At 36.7% G+C, this 18,014-nt stretch overlaps 1 protein-coding gene across 11 annotated transcripts in view; it reads left to right on the top strand.

The window, feature by feature from the left end:
* The window catches only part of VPS13B (vacuolar protein sorting 13 homolog B), a 394,840-nt gene that overhangs the window by 283,753 nt on the left and 93,073 nt on the right, over window positions 1–18,014 (top strand). For all 11 annotated transcript variants that reach the window (XR_014942476.1, XM_015856027.3, XM_015856030.3 and 8 more), the window contains 2 exons: window positions 5,747–5,884; window positions 17,059–17,466. Coding sequence is in view for 10 of the 11 variants with exons in the window: in XM_015856027.3 (XP_015711513.2) it covers window positions 5,747–5,884; window positions 17,059–17,466 (546 nt within the window). In the remaining variant the exon portion in view is untranslated. The remainder of the gene's footprint in view (window positions 1–5,746; window positions 5,885–17,058; window positions 17,467–18,014) is intronic.

The following is an 18,014-nucleotide window of genomic DNA, read 5'->3' as shown; positions in this document are numbered from 1 at the left end:
TAAGGTCCCTTCCTACCCGCACAAGACTGTGATACTGTGATCACAGTTTAGACCATGTTATGGTTCTTTATCCCTCACATTAGTGTATTTTTTAAAAATTCATTGTTCACCTGTAAGTCAACAGAGAATATGTTCCTTGCAGCTATTTTATGGGAGTTTTTGAATAAAGTAGGAAATTATCCTGTAAAATGGCACCAATAACAGTTAATCCTGGCCTAGTGACAAAGAGAATTTTGTGATAATTTGAAACTTTGAACACATGCAGAAATTAAGTTTTTAATACTGTTATGAAGCCACATAAGTTTTACCTGGGATAAGGGTTTTGTTCTTGTTTTAGGAAGAATTCGAGTTAATAAAGCTTAAACTTGAGGACTTTTATGTTATTGTCACTCTTAGGTGTGAAAAAGTATTGCACAGTGGCTGTAACACTGAGCCACATCCAAAGAGCTTGGCTCCCTTGTTGGCTAACTGGTAATTTTTTAGCACATTCTGAAAGATTAAAGAAATTAGAACGTATTAAGAAAACAGGAGGAAGTAGAATATTTAAAAGTTAAGCACTGTTAGAGTGTCAATTTGCAGTTAGCAATAACACATTTCCAGCAGGCCAGTGTCTGGATTTGGGACAGTTTGCCTGCCTTGGAGCTAAAGACCAGTGGCTGTGCTTTCAATTTCCTCAGTTTTTGCCTCAAACCATGTCCACTTGCAAGGCAGTTTACAGGAGGAGAAAACTTATTAGGTTATTATAATGTTAGTTCAGTTTTAGAATGGACGTGCTAAGCTGCTTCATTTATGTTTCAAATTATTCCTGTTCTTGCACAGCTCGATTGCAATTATATTACTTAGTGCCTCATATAGGAGCTTCAAATCAAAGTAAATAAATTAATGGGATAAATATTAAACCCTTAATAGATGTTACTAAAATGACCAGTTGTTCCCCGAGATGTCTTCTAAGATCCTATAGAAGCAGCCTAAAAGATACTATAAAACAGCATTTTTTATTCATTGCTCATCCTACGTTTAAAAAAATGGCATCTGCTAACTGTTAGCTTTTGCTTACAGAGAGTTGGCCATTTCCACTTAAAGAAAAATGGGTGCAATTGTTTTTAATGTAACCTCATAAGCTGCTTTTACAAATATTTTCTTAAACTTTTATTTGCTTTGTTTCAGGTAATGTAATCCAGATACAAAATTGCCTCATTTCCTGAGCATTGTGCTCTGGGCATTCTTGAAAAATCTTTTTTCTATTTGTTTGTTTGTTTATTTTCAAAGAGGAGATTGTGCTTCTTACTCGTTTTAATGGAGGGAGATTTCCAAATAGATGTGTTATGCATGGAATTTCTTTAGCTTCCTCCAGTGAAGCGTTTGCAAAGAAACAGCCATTGTGAGGCCATCCAAAAATATTCTTTTTTTAATTTTTATTTCATTTTTTTTTAGCACCCACGCCTTTGATGGCAGGGGGTCCATGAAGAGCAGATGCAGTAGCTAAGACCACATGTAACCTCTGATCTAATGGAAAGCTCAGGCTGAATGGAGAGAAGCGCAGGCTGGGTCTGACAGGAAGTCTGATTCACCGCCTCTCTGTCAGCTTGTGCTTCCTATGAGGCAGACGAGGATTTAAGACTGTTCCTGAGCCCAGCACTGAGGGAGTTCTGCTGGAATGTCACCTGTTCCCCTCCAAGTATATTTAGTGACCAGTACATCTGCATCCTTGGCTGTACGGGAGTGCAGACCCTAGCAGTAAAGTTGAGCTGGCTTTGGAGTGTGCATTCCTTGTAATACTGTAAATGCTCATTTTTGAACTCCCTGACACAGCATTTGTGAGTATGCTAACAGAAATGTTTTCCCATTGTGTTTTCTAAATTCCAATGGAAACCATTTTAAAAATAAGACCAAGCATCCCAGTTTGGAGTAGGAAATGCAGAGGAGATTGCCGCATCATACTGGCTTGCAGAATTGATAGCAGACCAAACTATGATTCATCCACTGAAATAAAAACCCATTGCTGACTTCCTTTGGATTGGGTGAGGTTCCAGCTGGAGGAGCCAAGTAGCCATCCGGCACACAGCTCAGTAGCCCAATCCCCTGCTAGGAATTGCAGAGGCCCCAGGCTTTACCCCCCTGATGTCTTGGCTGCCAGGAACCACATTTTGTAATATAAAAATCTTCAAGATCTGAAATTTCTCCTGTCTCCCATCTTTCCTCCTTAATCTCCCATCTCTTCAGAAGTTTGGGTTTTGTTGTCTGCTGCTAACATGAGGAGGATGTAGCAAAAGTTGTAAATTCAAAGCAAGTCTAGGTACTTCATTGACTGTTAATTTCAGAGGTGAGATCTGGAACTTAGCAGGACTAAAAGTGACTTGGAATGCTTGGGGGATTCAAAAATAACCAGAGATTTTTTTTTCATGTTTTCAAACAAAAAAAAAGGAAGACAATGTGGAAGTATTCAAGGCCTCACAGCTTCTCAGTCTTACAGATTTTAAATTACAGACTTGGTTGTCAATCTGTGATATTTGTCTCAGCATTTTTCTTTTGCTGCCACAGACAAATTTTTCACATCGCCCGGAGGATAGAATTTCTGGCCGTCTTCACCACTCCTCACTTTTCAAGCCTTTCTTTTCTCTCCCTTGGCTTGCTATGGAGTAATTCTAGCCTCTCCTTTTGCTTATGTATGCATCCCTTGGGTTTTCTCCAGCATTTTCTTCATACAAATAACTGCAAATTTAAGTGTTGATTTTTGGGAGAATCATAGAAAATGGAAATGGAAATGACCTATTATAATACATTATTCAGACCAGTTCCCTGCTGATGCATAATTGTTCCCTATTGTATATTTCATAGTGTTCTGTCAAGTGTATTTTTAAATGTTTTGAACATTTCCATCATTTCCTTGAGGGAGAAGAGTCCTTTTTCTCTCAGAACAGGAATGCCTTACTTTTCAGCCTAAATTTTCTCCTTTTTTTTCATTTTGTTGCTTTTCTGGCAATTCCTCTGACCTGTGGCATGGTAATTTATTTAAATTGGTTTATTCTTTTCCTGATCCTTAATCCTGTGAAAAATTATATGCTGTTTTCTTAGAAGATCTTTTTAAATCAATGTACATATATTTTATTCTGTTGATATCCAGTGTCAGGGGGTCCATGGGCCTACTGCCCCACCTCGTCACGGACATAGATTGATCTAGATAACTCCATGACAAGCGTAAATGAATTTTCCTGCTCAGATACATTGGGTAGCTCATCTTTGTAACTCCCTTCATGTTTTTGAGATAAGCACTTGCATAGTTGGATTCGAAACCTCTGGAATTTAGATTTCTCCTCATGCTAAAAAAAAAAACTTGTTTATTGATTCATTTCTGATATACCTGGAGAAGTAGTCAAGTCTGGACCTGGTCCAAATTAACCATGTCATGGGTTTGGAAACACTCAAGCCAGCTTTTTTTTTACTGGCCCCTCAGGATCATTGGCTCAGATGCCAAACCATAGATCTGTAGAATCGTTAGGGTTGGAATAGACCGCTAAGGTCATCTAGTCCAACTTTGCCATTATCCTGCTTTTATAATTACCTCAATGTCAGCATAAGATGGTTCCACTTGAACTAAGCAAAACTGAACTTGGACTAATTCTGCGTGTTGAGGTGTCTTTGTGCTGTGTAAATACTGTAGGTCAAAATAGACCCACGGGCCACAGGCCTGATGTACTCCAGGAACTGAAGAGGTGATGGTGCTTCTCTCCTTGGAGCATGACAGTGCAAAAAAAAAATATTACTATATTTGGAGGGTCCCAAGGCTCCTCTATTTTTTCATTCTCTGCTTATTTGATGCAGTTCCCAGCACCCTGTGGGTTGTGTTTGTATAGTTAATGTATTGTGTCATGCAAGGATTTTCTGCTATTTAAGTTCTTTTCATTAAAAATATTTTCATCTTTAAACAGCTAGAACTGCAAAATGATTATTAACTCTTCTATAACATGCCTTAGGATAGATAATAGGGATATCTGTCAGTGTATACAGTAAAAGCAATGTTTGAGTAAATTTGATGGAATTTCTTGAAAATCAGTGGTTAATCCAGGTTGCTATAGGAACTATAAGACGATATCTTTAGAAATGAGAGAAAGAAATGATGTATTTTAATATTTTCCCCCATACTAGTACACCTAAATGTTTCTACAAACGTTTCTGAAGGAACAATTAAAGTGACTTAGTGGTTGATGGGCATTTCACAGTGTAATTTTTGCGATGATTTACAACATAACTCAGGAAAAAATATTTTAAAAGTGTACCTCGGTGGCAAAGATTTCTTTTATTACTATTTTCAGTGTCTTAGGCAAACACTAGACAGGAAAAGAGATATTCCCTAAAGCAGTTACTGTAGAAAAGAGTGTGCCTCACCATTCTGGTTAGTGTAATTAAAGAAAGGGACTAAGAACCATAAAAAATGTAGAAATTCACATGGAAAATATACAATTCTGTTGTATGCAGTGACAGCTCTTAAATAACTGTTGAGAGCTGACTTCATAAACGTATAGTGGGAATAGAGGGAAGGGAAAGGCTGTAATGTATATGCCATGCAGTACAAATATTACTGTAAAGTCATTGCCTGAAAATTGATAAAATAAAAACAGAAGAATGTGCTAACTTTTGATCTTTTCCATATAGATCTAAAGTCGTGATCAATTGGTTTCAGTAGGTTCTTTGAAATCACATAAGGGTTCATATGTGCCAAGTTTTATATGAATCACATGATAAGGTCAAGAAATACAAATTCCAAAGCTGACTTTATATACCCAGTCCACATATGACTGTGATACCACCATACCAGATGTTGACTCTAGTACTGGGTATGTAAACGCTGTTCTTAAAAGGAATGCATTTGGTAAAACTCAGTTAAATAAAACGATTCTAACAATTTTTAATTGCCTGAAAATTGTAAAGATGAATTTTCATCAAGATGCCCCTTAAATCTTTATGAGTGAGAGAGGCATTTGACAATCTAAGTAGCAATCTTGAAACTAAAGAGTAATTGAGTACTTAAAGCACATAATGTCAGAATTCAAGACTATACTAACAACGGTCACAAGTTGCTAAAGATTAAAAAGGCTACCTACTGCACTGTTATTGCTGTATGTGATATGCAGAAAGTAAAGGAATAGTATTTGGAGGAAATTAATTTTCATGTACTTTTGTGACATTATAGGCTGATCATAGGACTTCCATTCAATGTGGTATACAGGAATATCTGCTGATTTTAAAAGCTAAACTTACCGAGTCAGTGAATCTTGGAAGTGAATGCTATAACTTCTTTGTTACTGTGCTCTGTCATACAGATGTAGTAGCATTCTGGTCTTTTGACCTTTAAAATTTGTCTTTCTGTTACTAAATTCTCTTTGAGATAATGATAGTACAGTCTAGAAGCAGTGATCTTTGATTATCAATTCTCTTCTACATACTACTGCTAACAAAAGCTATAACTGAGTTTTATTAAAAGATGTCTTGCACTGAGTGATATCTTTTACTTTATACTTTTTCAGATTTTCTACATTTTGTGTGATATTGAATTTGCTTTCTTGCATATGTTATATACCTGCACTAGTTATCTGTAGGCACAAGTACTTTGGATATAGCATTAGGAATTTTATCTACCGTAAATATACTTCAAACTTTTTAGTTTCACTTAACTTTGCATGTAGCATTTTGTCACATGTGATATTCCTGGAATGTCATTAATGAGTATGATCATTATCACCTGCAGATCCTGGAAAGACTCTACCGGAAGCTCTGGATTATTGCAAGATTTGGTTGCAGACAGTAGCAGGAGAGGTTGATGCTAAAAGTGGTATTCCACCTTCTCTTATCACAGTACAAATTAAAGACTTCCTTAACGGGCCAGGTAAGCATTGAACTTTAATCTCTGTTTTCTAATATAATCCCTTTATAGATATGCACATGTAGACACAGATTAGATCAGAAAAATGTTGTATTCCTTGTTGATGAATATGTAATTTTCTGTCAGCAATCACCCTGAAGCTAAAGGTGAGGAATGGTCAGTCCTTGGCCAGTTGTAGATTTAAGGCCTGATTATTTTCTTTCCAAGGTAACTGCAGGAATTTTGCTCTTCTGGAAGCCTGAGTTTGGCAAATTTCCCATTAAATGAAAGCAAACTGCTTCCAGCCCTAGAAAAACTGAGATTTTAAGATTTATTGAAGTGTGTTTATAAAAGCTGACTTTTAAATTGTTCCTGCTTCTGCCTCCTCTTGGCTGTTCTTTGGAATCTGGATACCTGGCCTTACAAATTCATATCATCTACAATATTAACAATGTAAAGTTAAAAAAAAGAAGTTACATTATGTTTATCTAATACAGAATATAGTGGGCATAGTATTACAGTTTATTAGAATTTACTTTAAAAGTCCTAACATGAAGTCTTGCTCCTGAGGAATCAAAAACTCCTGCAAATTCATGTATTTTATGTGCTAGCTACTTTGTGAGTTGTATTTATAACAACATTACTATATAGAATACTATTAAGGTTATATTAAGTGTTAGAAAATATACTTATGTTTACCTGTACCATCATAATTAACCTCTTTTGCGCATACTTACTGTTATTTACTGAATTGTGTAACTTTTTTTCCAAATATCCTCAGCTTACTCAGCCCTCACAATGAGTTTTTATATCACCCTTAAGCAAAGGGTTTTTTCTGTTCATTCAGATGACACTCATACAGTCTACCACGTTGTTTACACTATTTGAATATAACTCTGCATCAGGATTACCTCTATGTTGCTTACTGCTGTAGGATCTGAGTGCTACAGAAATATTCATTTACCTGCATATCTCTCCTATGAGTGATGGAGCAGGATGCTCTTACCGTTTTACCAAAGGTAACTGAGATGCAGGGAAATTCAAGTTTTTTTCATTGCACACTAGAGTTACCAATTTAAAATGGAGAATTTTGTTTTTCCAAGGTACCTAAAAAATACAGGAATTTAGGTCTTGGAACTATAGTTCCTATTGTCTTTGGGTGGAACAGTAGTCACATCTGCATATCAGACCCTAAGATACCAAACTGAACAACCAGAGAGTGAAAGACTATTCATATTTACCAGGTGATTATGAATACTGTTGTTAAGTAATGTGAAAATCTATTTTTTGTATGCATGCAGGCAGAAGTCTCAATGAAAGAGTAAAGTTCATGAACAACCTCATCATTGCCCCTTTTCTTATTTTCTGTGATGTCTTAAAAGCATTCATTTAAGACTGCATTTTAAAAGCACCTGAAAATGCAGTGCTGTTGTTACATGAATCCGTTTTGTGGTTCATTAATAGTATTTTAAACCTTCAGGGCTACTGAATGTTTTACTGCCAGGTGAACTAAGGGACTAATGATAATAATAGTAGATCTTACGTCCAGCATAAGAAGGGTAGAGACACCTACTGTCAGTGGGCTTTGTAGAACTCTGATGAGATCAGAGGAATGTTAGAAATCAAATTTTCTGAGCTCCACTGGAAAGACAAAAGGAAAATGTACTCTCTCTTGACACTGTAATCTTTTGGTTACTGTTGCCAGGTGGGTTTTCTTTTATCCTCCTTGATTTTCCAGTTTTTTGGTGTAGTATTCATCTCTCCCCACATCTGGCAGATTCCTATATTCCCAGGTCCATTGTCTTTCCACTAAACTCTTTATGTTCTCATTTTAGTTGCCTGGATCAGGTTTGTATTTTATATTGTAACCCTTATACACCTTAAGTTGTTTCCCTGTCACACTCCTGTTAGTAGGACAGCTAAGTTGGAAAGTCAGGAAGCTGGTATCAGCTTGCAAATTATGCATTCATAATTTGTTCGTACCCCATTCTCAATAATTCAGCCAGATCCTGAATCAGTGTTAATCTCTCCCTTCCATGTTATTTGGCTAAGCAGGGAAGTGAAAAGAGAAAGAAAAAGAAGAAAAAAAAGCCCACATAAATTAATGCATCTTAAAATCCAGACTATTTATTATTGCAAAGCAAATAAAATCTCAGAGCTTTCATCCAGGGTCTCTCCTTAGCCAAAAGACACTCTTTTTATCATCTGTTTCCTGCTAATTGGAACTATCATTAAGCATGACTCAACAGCAATTACACTGCATTTTAATAATGTGTTTTATCCGGGTAATGTAGTGAAACAGCTCTGCATTCATCAGCAGGTTTTTCTTTTTCTCTTGTTGCCACAACTCCTCAAATAAGGTAACCTTTACCAAGAACTGTTCCATTATTAGTAGTGAAAGACACCTTCTGCATGTAATTGCATCAGAATAGCAAATGAAAAGTAATTAGGAAAGCTTGACAGCTCCACAGCAGGCTACTGGAAAACAAGTTGCTAACTCTTCTGTGGGAACACGTATTCTAACCACAGCTTCTGCTAGGATGAGGAAGCTTGGCCTACCCAGCAAAAGCATGAATCTGAGAAGGTATCTACATCACCTGGTCCTAAGTAAGCCTGTAGTTGTTTGTTAAAGACAGGAGCCTCAGCAGAACTCCTGGCGTCTCTGGATGAACTTTATTATGATGTCTCCTGTCACAAATAGCTAAACTGATTACATAAATCCACTGCTGAATTATGCTTATGTTGGTCTCTGCTGACAGATTCATTTTAATTTTTTTAGCATTTGGCAAATAATGGTACTAGTCAGATTATTTGTTAAGGACAGATTGTGTATTTGCATGTTCATTTAGGTAGGTGCATTTAATAAATCCAGTGAGGAAATCTTGAAAATGCAATTTGAAGGCAATATGTGGAGGCAGTATGTGCTGGTAAGGTGCTAGCAGTTAGTTAGGCACCACTGATAGGCTTTTGAGTATGTTTTTGAAAGCTGTGTCTTTGCAGCCAGAAGTCTGGATGTAGCAGCTTTTGGTACAGCTTTTAAGTGTTCAGAGTTCAGCTGCTCAGTTGCATTGCCGTATTTCTTAAGAAATACTTTGTTGGCATGCTGAAGTTGTATTTCAGGTAGAGCAGTAAAACACGTCAGTGTTTAATGATGGCAAGAATCTCGCATACAAGTAGTTAAAATAAAAAGGGGAAAAAAAGCTGCAACTGGTTCCCAGTGTTTGCTGTGCTGGGTAAAAATTGTTCTTCTTGTAAATAGTTTGTCAGTTGAAGTAGATAAGTAGATAGTGTTCCCCAGAAAAATTGTATACTTTCACCACACAGGAAACCAGGTTGTCAGCCCGTATTAAGTCGGAGATCAAAAAACTACAAGTAGCTAAACTTGGAAACCACTAATTAAATGAGAATAACAAGACACGTTAATGCACTTCTTGCCACATGAGTTGATTATTTTGTACATTTTTGGCAACTAAAGAAAAATGATATTTCTTCCAGATTTAAGGTAATAGGATCCTAGGAGAAATAAGCATTCATCATCAGGCCTGTGGGAACAGACCTCAACCCTAACCCCAGGATGTATTAAAGGACTATTCTTTCTTTTTCTACAGTAACTAATTATTTAGAATTTTTTAAATACCATCTACATCAGTTTACATGACCTTCTTTTATATTCGATCTGTTACTGGATTGTGCACTTAATTCTTGTCTAATACATGAAAGTGAACAATTTGTTGCTTTAGCATTAGGTATTAGTCATTAGGTGGGGAACACATACAACCATCTTGTTTTAATAGTTTTTAAAAATTTATTATGTTTACCCACTAATCCTTTCTGTAGCTTTTTTTTTTTTTCAGTGAACTATGCCTTCTTAGCTGCAAAAGCTGTCTTTATGATGTATTCTTTCTGCATGTAAAGGATAGAAAGCATCTCAGTAATTTGTGAAGTGCAGCTTTGTACAAAGTGCCCTAAAACACTTACACATGCAAAATGCAAGTTTTATGCCAGAGTCTTCCCCCAGTATTTTCTTGGGAAGAATCTAAGGTGAACGTGGAATTGCAAAGATCCTTGATGTTTTGCCTTTGGAAATCATTTCTACAGAACAAACTGGTAAAATTAAGCACTTTCCTATTCAGTGTTAAAATCAGAGCAGGGTGGGGGCTGTCCCTGCCCATCTCCCCAGCACTGAGCTGTGGGAAGCATGGGAGCACCAAACAAACTGCATGTCCCACTCCCTCCAGCTTTTCCCTGCTTTCCAAAGGCAACAGTTGTATCCATTAGTAAGGTCAGTGGTTTGGAGAAACCTGGAAAATAGCAGCTACCAGAAACCCACTAGAACAATATCTCCAGCAGGTGATAGATTAGTTGGAACAAATTGGAACCATTGCGCTTCAGCAATCCTGGTTTCTTTCAAGCTGTTTTAAAAATGTCGTCATTTTAATACACAATATCAGCCCCGCGGAGCAGTCCACAGCAGGTTAATTTGAATCATATGATGTATCACTACCCTCAGCTGACATGAGCCCTGTTCCATGTGTGAAGCCATAATAAATCCATTCCCAACCGAGGCAAATTCCCTGTGAGAAGGTGAACTAATCCAGGCCTCACACTGGCATGTTAGCCCTCCGTAATTGAAAGCAGGGCCACCTGTTCCCAGCACAGTTAGCCTATAGAGAGAAAATTAGCATTAGATCAGATACTTAATATATTGAAAAATCATTCATACTGCTTGCAAGTTCAGCTGTGGGCTGCTTAACATGACATCATATATAAACCTAGGAATGTGCCCACTTGATCCCAGTTTAACAGTTTTGTTAACCACGGTGTTTGTTAACTTTGAAATGAGAATTTTTTGATTTAATGAGAGCTGACACGTGAGAAGGGGAACTGGCCAGGGTGCAGACTTTTCTAATTAACTCTGGGTCATTTGCAAAACTTTTTAGCTTTCTAGTAGATTTTTTTCCTTTTTCTCTTTTACAAACAAGTTTTTAAAGCACTGACACTGTAGCCATGAAATGATATTTATTTGATTAAGGGGGCAAGCAGAAATATTCCAAACAGGTGTACCAGCCTGTAGGTATTGCCTTGTTTGTAACACATCTCTTGTCTGTAATATCAGTGTAATAATGCGTAAAATTACCCAAGTGCCTTTCTAACAGTAGTGTCTGCAACATTTATTTTCAATGAAGTTTACTTTCTTAAATTTCTAAGTACTGAAATGGAAACTACACACCAAAGCCACATGGATAAGTTTGAAAATATTTTCTTGGTAGCTGTTACAGTAAACTGGCAGCCTTTTAAAACTTATTTCAAACATTTGGCCTTTCATTTTTTTCTTCACATACATCATCATACGAAAGTATTGTTCAGCAGCTAAATTAGATAATATTCAGTATTTATGGATTCTTTACCACAAATGTGGTCCATGGCCTCGAACAATTTATTTCTTCTTTCTGTGCTTCAGCTTCCCTGACTCTCTGCTGAGAGAGCTAATGTTTCTCTTAGCTATGGTTTTCTTTTCGTAGTAGTGCCTTCAAGTGCCCACTGTATGTGCTGGTCTCACCACACAACCCCTGACATGCTTCTGTGACATGGTTGCTTCATTTCAGTCAACGTCCTGTAAAAAGCAGTAACATTCCATCCTTTATTAGTGTTATCTTTGGTCTTTAAGATCTACGACAATTTACTTCTGTTTAATTGTGACAGTTTCTTAAAAATAGTAATAATACAGCATTCTGAGCATTGTCTGAGATCTCAAACCCAGGCAATGGTTAGAGCTGTTAATGCCACCTTTGCATAATGTCAGAGGTGCACTGAGTCATGGCAGCAGGAATTGCTGCCGCAGGCGAACACTTGGCTTGAGTTTATTAAGCTCCCTGATGGTTTCTGTTTGCTGTATTGGCCTTAGAGAGCTTCTTTTGCAGGGCTGCAGCATGAAAACTGCAGTAGATATGAGTGCTGAGGAATAACTACCAGCTTCTTCCGGACTAATTGGCATCTGTCTCACAGAAGCAGAACACAAGATGGACTGCAGATGGCCTCTGAAGCCTTGTCTCAAGTTTCTTTCTTCATTTTCCTTGATCCAAATTGGGAGTGATACATTAAAAGATAAAAACAATTCTTTTGGATTCTGCTTGCTTTTCAATTTCTTTTAATTTGTCTATCGTTTGATGCCTAACCAGGGACAATTGAGAATAATACAACTAGGCTTTTCTTTACAAGTCTCTCTTTTTCCATTTTTCCTTTAAATAAATTTAATACTTGCAATTCATCCATTTCCCTGTTATTGAAGGGCCACCCTGACTCCAAATCAGAATCAGGACTCAAGACTACCTTTACCTTCCTCAGATTACTTCTATTAGACTTCTTACATGATTGGTGGCTCCTAGAGAAAAGGATATTATGGGTGGTAAAATATTTCATGCTTGATGTGTGCTCCTGTCCTGTTTAGAACTAGGAATTTGATTATCCTGGCATTAGGGCAAATAGTTTATTCTGTGTTTTACATTATTTTGAGTTTTACAGCCTTCGTGTGTTAAAGGACAGAGAGAAATGTGTCCATCGAGAGAGGGAAAGATCTGGTCCTTTCCATACTAGCTATGAGAAATGAAAGCTCCATTGCAGAATGAGGTGCACAAAAAATAGAAAATTCTTGAGAAATGCCTTATTTTTCTCTCATAGTTCGACATCTCTCATAGTCTGTGAATAGATACTACTCATATAAATAGGGCTTATAAATAATTTTCATAAAGTTTACTTTCTGTTTTTTCAGACTAGGAGAATTCTATGGTAGTTTATTAGTCATAGAAATAGTCCTATGGTAGTTTATTAGTCATAGAAATAGTAGCCTGGTGAACACTAGGTTCTCGTATATATTAGAATAAGCCTGCTGACTTCAATAAGAGCTGTTACTGACCTAAAGCATCTTACTGGGAGCTCTGCTATTTTTGTATTGCTTATTCATCTTTAGCTCACCAAATAAAAAGTCCTTTTGAGTAATATCATTATCCCAAGTTCACAGAATAAAATTTTATCTTCACAATACAAATCTGAATGCTACAGAGAACAAGGGTAAAATACTCCTAACCCAGATTTTTGTTTTTATTTTTTATCTGAAGCTATAAGTAATAAAATGACAGAGAAAGAAATTGTTTCAGACAGGAATTTCAGTGTACTGCTTATAAGTTTTCTTTTATAGATGTTATGATTTTGTTCAAACAGGCCATATTGAATCCATTGGGTTTTTTGTAATAGATTTCAAAATACATAATAAATGTAAGTAATATGATGACTAATGGGTCAAGTGAAGTTGGAACTTTTTAAATGAGAAAATAGCTGGAAACCGTTTTCAGGAAACTATTCCAGTTGATTTTGGGTCCCCCACAAGGTGTACATTAACATAAACTCCGTAGAATCGCCTCTGGGACCTGAATTCCCTCTCTGATTTCATTATTGCAATGTGATTCTTTTCCTTTTGCTGTTAAGTCATCTCCTGGTGTGGTGGGAGCATATAATAAGTGTAATTTATTTATATTTATCTAATCTCCTTTTAACTCACTAGTTATTTCATCATTCTGTTTCCTAGTAGCTGTTCAGAAAGTTGTGAAGGGTAATTAGAAACTAATAATTGACAGACATGGATTTACTTCGTAATCTAAAGAGATGTAGTGAAGAAATTGCAAGCATGGAAGAAAAATTCTAATGCTGCACTCAAATGCTACACTCTAATAAATACTTTACTTTGAGATCATCTGGATCAGCTTTATTAAAATGCAATCCGAAAAACACTTTAATACAATGTCTTTATAAATTCAGTAATTCCATTATTATTTATATTATTTATTATTTAATCCATTATGTTTACCTATTTGAAATAGATAACAGCCATCTTGATACTATGCCTTAAATCTAAAGCTATCTGTCATTATGGTAGATAGTCACTGGTAGGCAGAGAACTGTAGCAGTGTAACTGAGGAGCTGAAGGAGGCTTTCAGCTACTTTATTCTCTACTCAGATTCTGATGTAATTTGGGGCGATTGAAAGAGCTGTTTGAATTATGAGAAGACGTGTTTTCCTACTGGTATGGAACGTGTGGTGTGTTTCCCAAGGTGTTTAACATCATCTAAAAATACTGTTATCGCCACATTTCCCCCCTGGGATTTTTTTTTCCAGCTGCATGGAAGGTGACCTTGTACATTGTAACATCTCTTTTTAGCCCATTTTGAATAGCTGGAAAAACTGCTGAACATCCATCTTCATCAACTGCTATAGATAGCTCTTCGTATTTCATCAGTTTTCACTGTTGCTGTCCATCACTTGGATATGTTTTTCTTAGAGGGAATGTTAAAGTTTCTTGTAAAGTGCTAAGTATAAATTGTAGAACAGGACAAAGACCAAAAACATGTTGATTGCTCAATTGCATTTCTATTTTTTTTAATGTTTTACTTAAAATGCCAAAGAATCTCCTTACATAATCTTTCCCCAGTTGTAAAAATAACCTATGTCATTATGAGATAGTTAAAATATTTGCAGTGAAGGTTCCAAAGTTACATTTTCTGCAGTTATGCTCCTGGCTGCCACCACTTTCTGTCAGGGCTGATTCACTGTAAAATAATAACTTAATACAAACCCTTGTCAAGTTATCAGTCATGACAATGTTTTTGCTGCATGACACTTGTGGTTTCCAAGCAGAAAGCAGGGAAGCCATTTGCATTTCTATGGTGTTCTGGTATCACTTTTTTTACTGCTTTTTTGGAGGAGTGCTGTGTTTGGAAAAAATGAGTAACAGCTCTGATTAAACATAGGTACATCCCAGCACAGAGCTCTGCCTGCCCCATGGCTTCTCTGCCCTGCCCTGACAAAACGCATAGGGAACAGAGGCTCTCACATTCATCTCCTTTATTATCCAGCATTAGGTTGACACCTGTCCTACCAACTTAGGTCTAAGTAGTTTTCAGGTGTTAGGGTGTTGTGCTTTTTTTTTGTCTCCCAGGCTTCACTACCATAGGAAAATATTAGCACTAAAATACACCTTTGGTCAAGAAGTGCAGTTTGAAAGCCATCACACCAAAGACAGATGGATGCTTTGCTTTTATGTACTATCCTATGTACTTAATTACGTAGCAATACCAAAAAGTCTATCTTATTTCAGTATCCTGCTACTACTTAGCTAACAAAGAAAACTAAGTTCACAAGAGGCTTTTAGAAGAGACTCAGGGACCCAAATCTTGCGTCATTTTTAAAAACATTAATCTTCTTTCCTGTCATAAATAAGCGAACATCGTAACATCCCATGTGTCCATGCTTTTTTTTATAGCACTCCTTTCCCTCATTCAGAGCAAAGAGAGAACCAATGCTTTGTGCAGAGATGGAGTATTTTTAGTATCAAGAAAGGTAGAGAGATTTTCAAGTGTTACGGCATCTCTTCTCTTGGTTTTAATTTTTTAAAAAGAGTGGAACATAAATATTCTGAAAAATCTTTCATGTTGATTGCATATGGCTTTGGATACCTAAAAATCTTTCCCTTTTCTAACGTCCAGCTTCCCTAGCTTTGATGCTTGCCTTTCTATTAGGCTCATGTGTTTGCTGGTGTTTACTATGGGGTTTTGGCTCAGTGTGGAAGATTTTGACGTAAAAGAAAGCATTTTCAGAAAACCAATGATTAAAATTGGGAGTTAGATTTAAAATAATTTTCAGTCTTAGATTTCGATTAGCTTTGGTTTGTGAAGTTTTTAGATGTTTTTCTAAGAAGATTATGTTTGTGCTTTCATTCAGATGTAACAGATATTTCATGGCAAGTTTATCATATCTTTGTAGAAAAAGTGCCTGTTTCAAATTCACAAACTCTTGAGATGCCAAATCCTCTAACTGCACATACAGATATTCTGGGGAGTCAGAGTGTGGCTTTGCCGTGTGCCTGGGACTCTTAGTTACAAGTGTGAGCTTAAGAACAGATTCAAATCTCTGCTCCTGCAACACTTTACCCTTGTGGCAAAAGTTTCTGATTTACTAGTGTGTGGGAGAATCAAGTTTATCAGTTTGCATTGGTACTGAGTGTAGAATGTGATACTGGACAACTTGAAAATAAGTCCTAATTTTGTTTGAATGTTCCTTAATCTGTGTAAAACCTTCAAAAAACACAGTTTCCACTATGTGTTGATAGTATAATTTGGAACTAAGTAGCACTGTTTTCTCTGAACATTTAATATAGCTTAGGTATCTGAAGAGAATTTTAATCCTCTTTTGCTCTTGAGGGGAAAGGGGGCAGGAATGAAATAGCAAGGTGAAAGCGTGCTTTTCCCACTTACCAGGTGGTTGCCTCAATACCGAATGGAAGTTTAATTTGAAAAACAAAGTTGGATTCCTGTACCGTAGTGTAATGTGCTGATAAGGGGGCAGACTGCAGCACAGGAGTGAATTTCAACTTCGTAAAATCCTGCTTTCCACCTGTGAAATAATCTTGGTAACTGCAGCGTCTCAGCTATGAGAAATACAACTGTTATCAGAGGTGTTCATGTTGTTACTGGTTTCTAAAATTTCAGTGAATATTTTAGCATACTGGGAGGTGGCAAAATCCTTTACTAAGAAGATGAAAAAGTGTGTCTGTTTTAAAATATCATGTATTTCAATTCCTCTGAAAAACAAAGAAATCTAAAAATACCTGTTTTACATCTGACTTGATTTTTCAATTCAGAATAGAAATGCACCAAAGAAAAACACTTATAAGCCATGTAGGAAAGAATATACACGTTATTCAGTCATTTCGAATGTGTTGAAAATGTTCACTGTTGCCTTTGGAATTTAGTCAAATATTTCTACTGTATGGAAAACCCAAGAGAATGTGAAGTATATTTACGTTTTGACACAAAAGGGCTACATATTTACCTTCCTACACATTCAAATGAAGTGTTTGCCTTTCAGATAGTTGTGGTGGTCCTTGGAAAGAAACAAGAAAATAAGGTGTAGATTGAGACACGATTCTTCCTTTTGAACTGTAAATAGTGAAGATTGCTTGTAGTCCTTCTACTGATGCTTTTATTCAGATTTATTCATGGAGGTTTTGCTTCATTATGTTTTATCAATGATTCATTTCCTTTAATGAACCACAATATGAATATCTCCACTAAATGCTTACGTTTTTGCATTGCTTGAATAATTGCACTGTAACTTCTGATGTTTCTGTCTCCAATTCTGTCCTACAGCTGACATCAATGTGGATATATGCAAACCTTTGAAAGCAAATCTGAGTTTTGTCAAACTTGATCAACTAAAAGAGTTTTTGAAGAAAGTTACGACCACAGATGATAACAAGCCTGGGAAGGAGACTGCTCCATCAACTGATACTTATCCAGATGAGGCTGTCACTTCAGGAGCCAAACACTCCAGTATAAGGGACTCACAACCTGCAGTGTACACCAGTGCTGCACAGAAAGTTTCAGTACAAGAAAACCTGTGGCAAGCTCTTTCGTGCTTCCAGAAAATTTCCATTCACACCGTCCAAATGGTTGTCTCTATGGAAACGGTCCCACATCCAAGTAAACCGTGTTTGTTAGCCTCTTTGTCAAGCCTCAGCGGAAGCCTGAATATTAAAGGTGGCCATAAAACTGCAGGTAAGAGGTTTTGATCATTAGTAGTGCTGCTGATTTGCTTGAGTGATAGTCCAGCACCCATTTGTTAGTGGAACTCCTCTAGCTAGCCTAGTGAGGCCACGGCAGAAAATAGCAAATCCACAATGGGGTCTATTACTGGAGTTCTCCTTGCAGTGAGGTAGCACCCAAGAGTGCGTAATTTTGTAGTTTATATGCCCTCAATTTTAATAACGAATTCATTGACAGAATTCTGGATGGAATAACAGTTGCAAGAGCTGGGATTCTGGGATTCTGGTAATGCAGCACACACTTCAAAGAGCAACGTTTTGACAGTTTTCACTCAATAACTACTTTTTCTTGTTAGGACCCAATAGTTCAGAGTCCTGACATATGCTACTATGTAAATACTTGGTCCTACAATTATTCTGTTCCAGGCTTATAAAGTTTTATATTGTTACATATTTCCTCTGCACAGCTGAGAGGCTTACAAAGAAAATGAAGGTGCCAGTCCCAATGGCTGTTTTCATTGTTCCAATAATGTGAATGCCAGATACTCGTTTAAAATGAAG

Source organism: Coturnix japonica, chromosome 2 (genome assembly GCF_054131305.1).
Source record: "Coturnix japonica strain WE chromosome 2, WE-NBRP24, whole genome shotgun sequence".
In the NCBI taxonomy this organism is placed as follows: domain Eukaryota; kingdom Metazoa; phylum Chordata; class Aves; order Galliformes; family Phasianidae; genus Coturnix; species Coturnix japonica.
The sequence above is the reverse complement of the archived record's forward strand: the minus strand, read 5'-3'. Positions and strand labels throughout refer to the sequence as shown.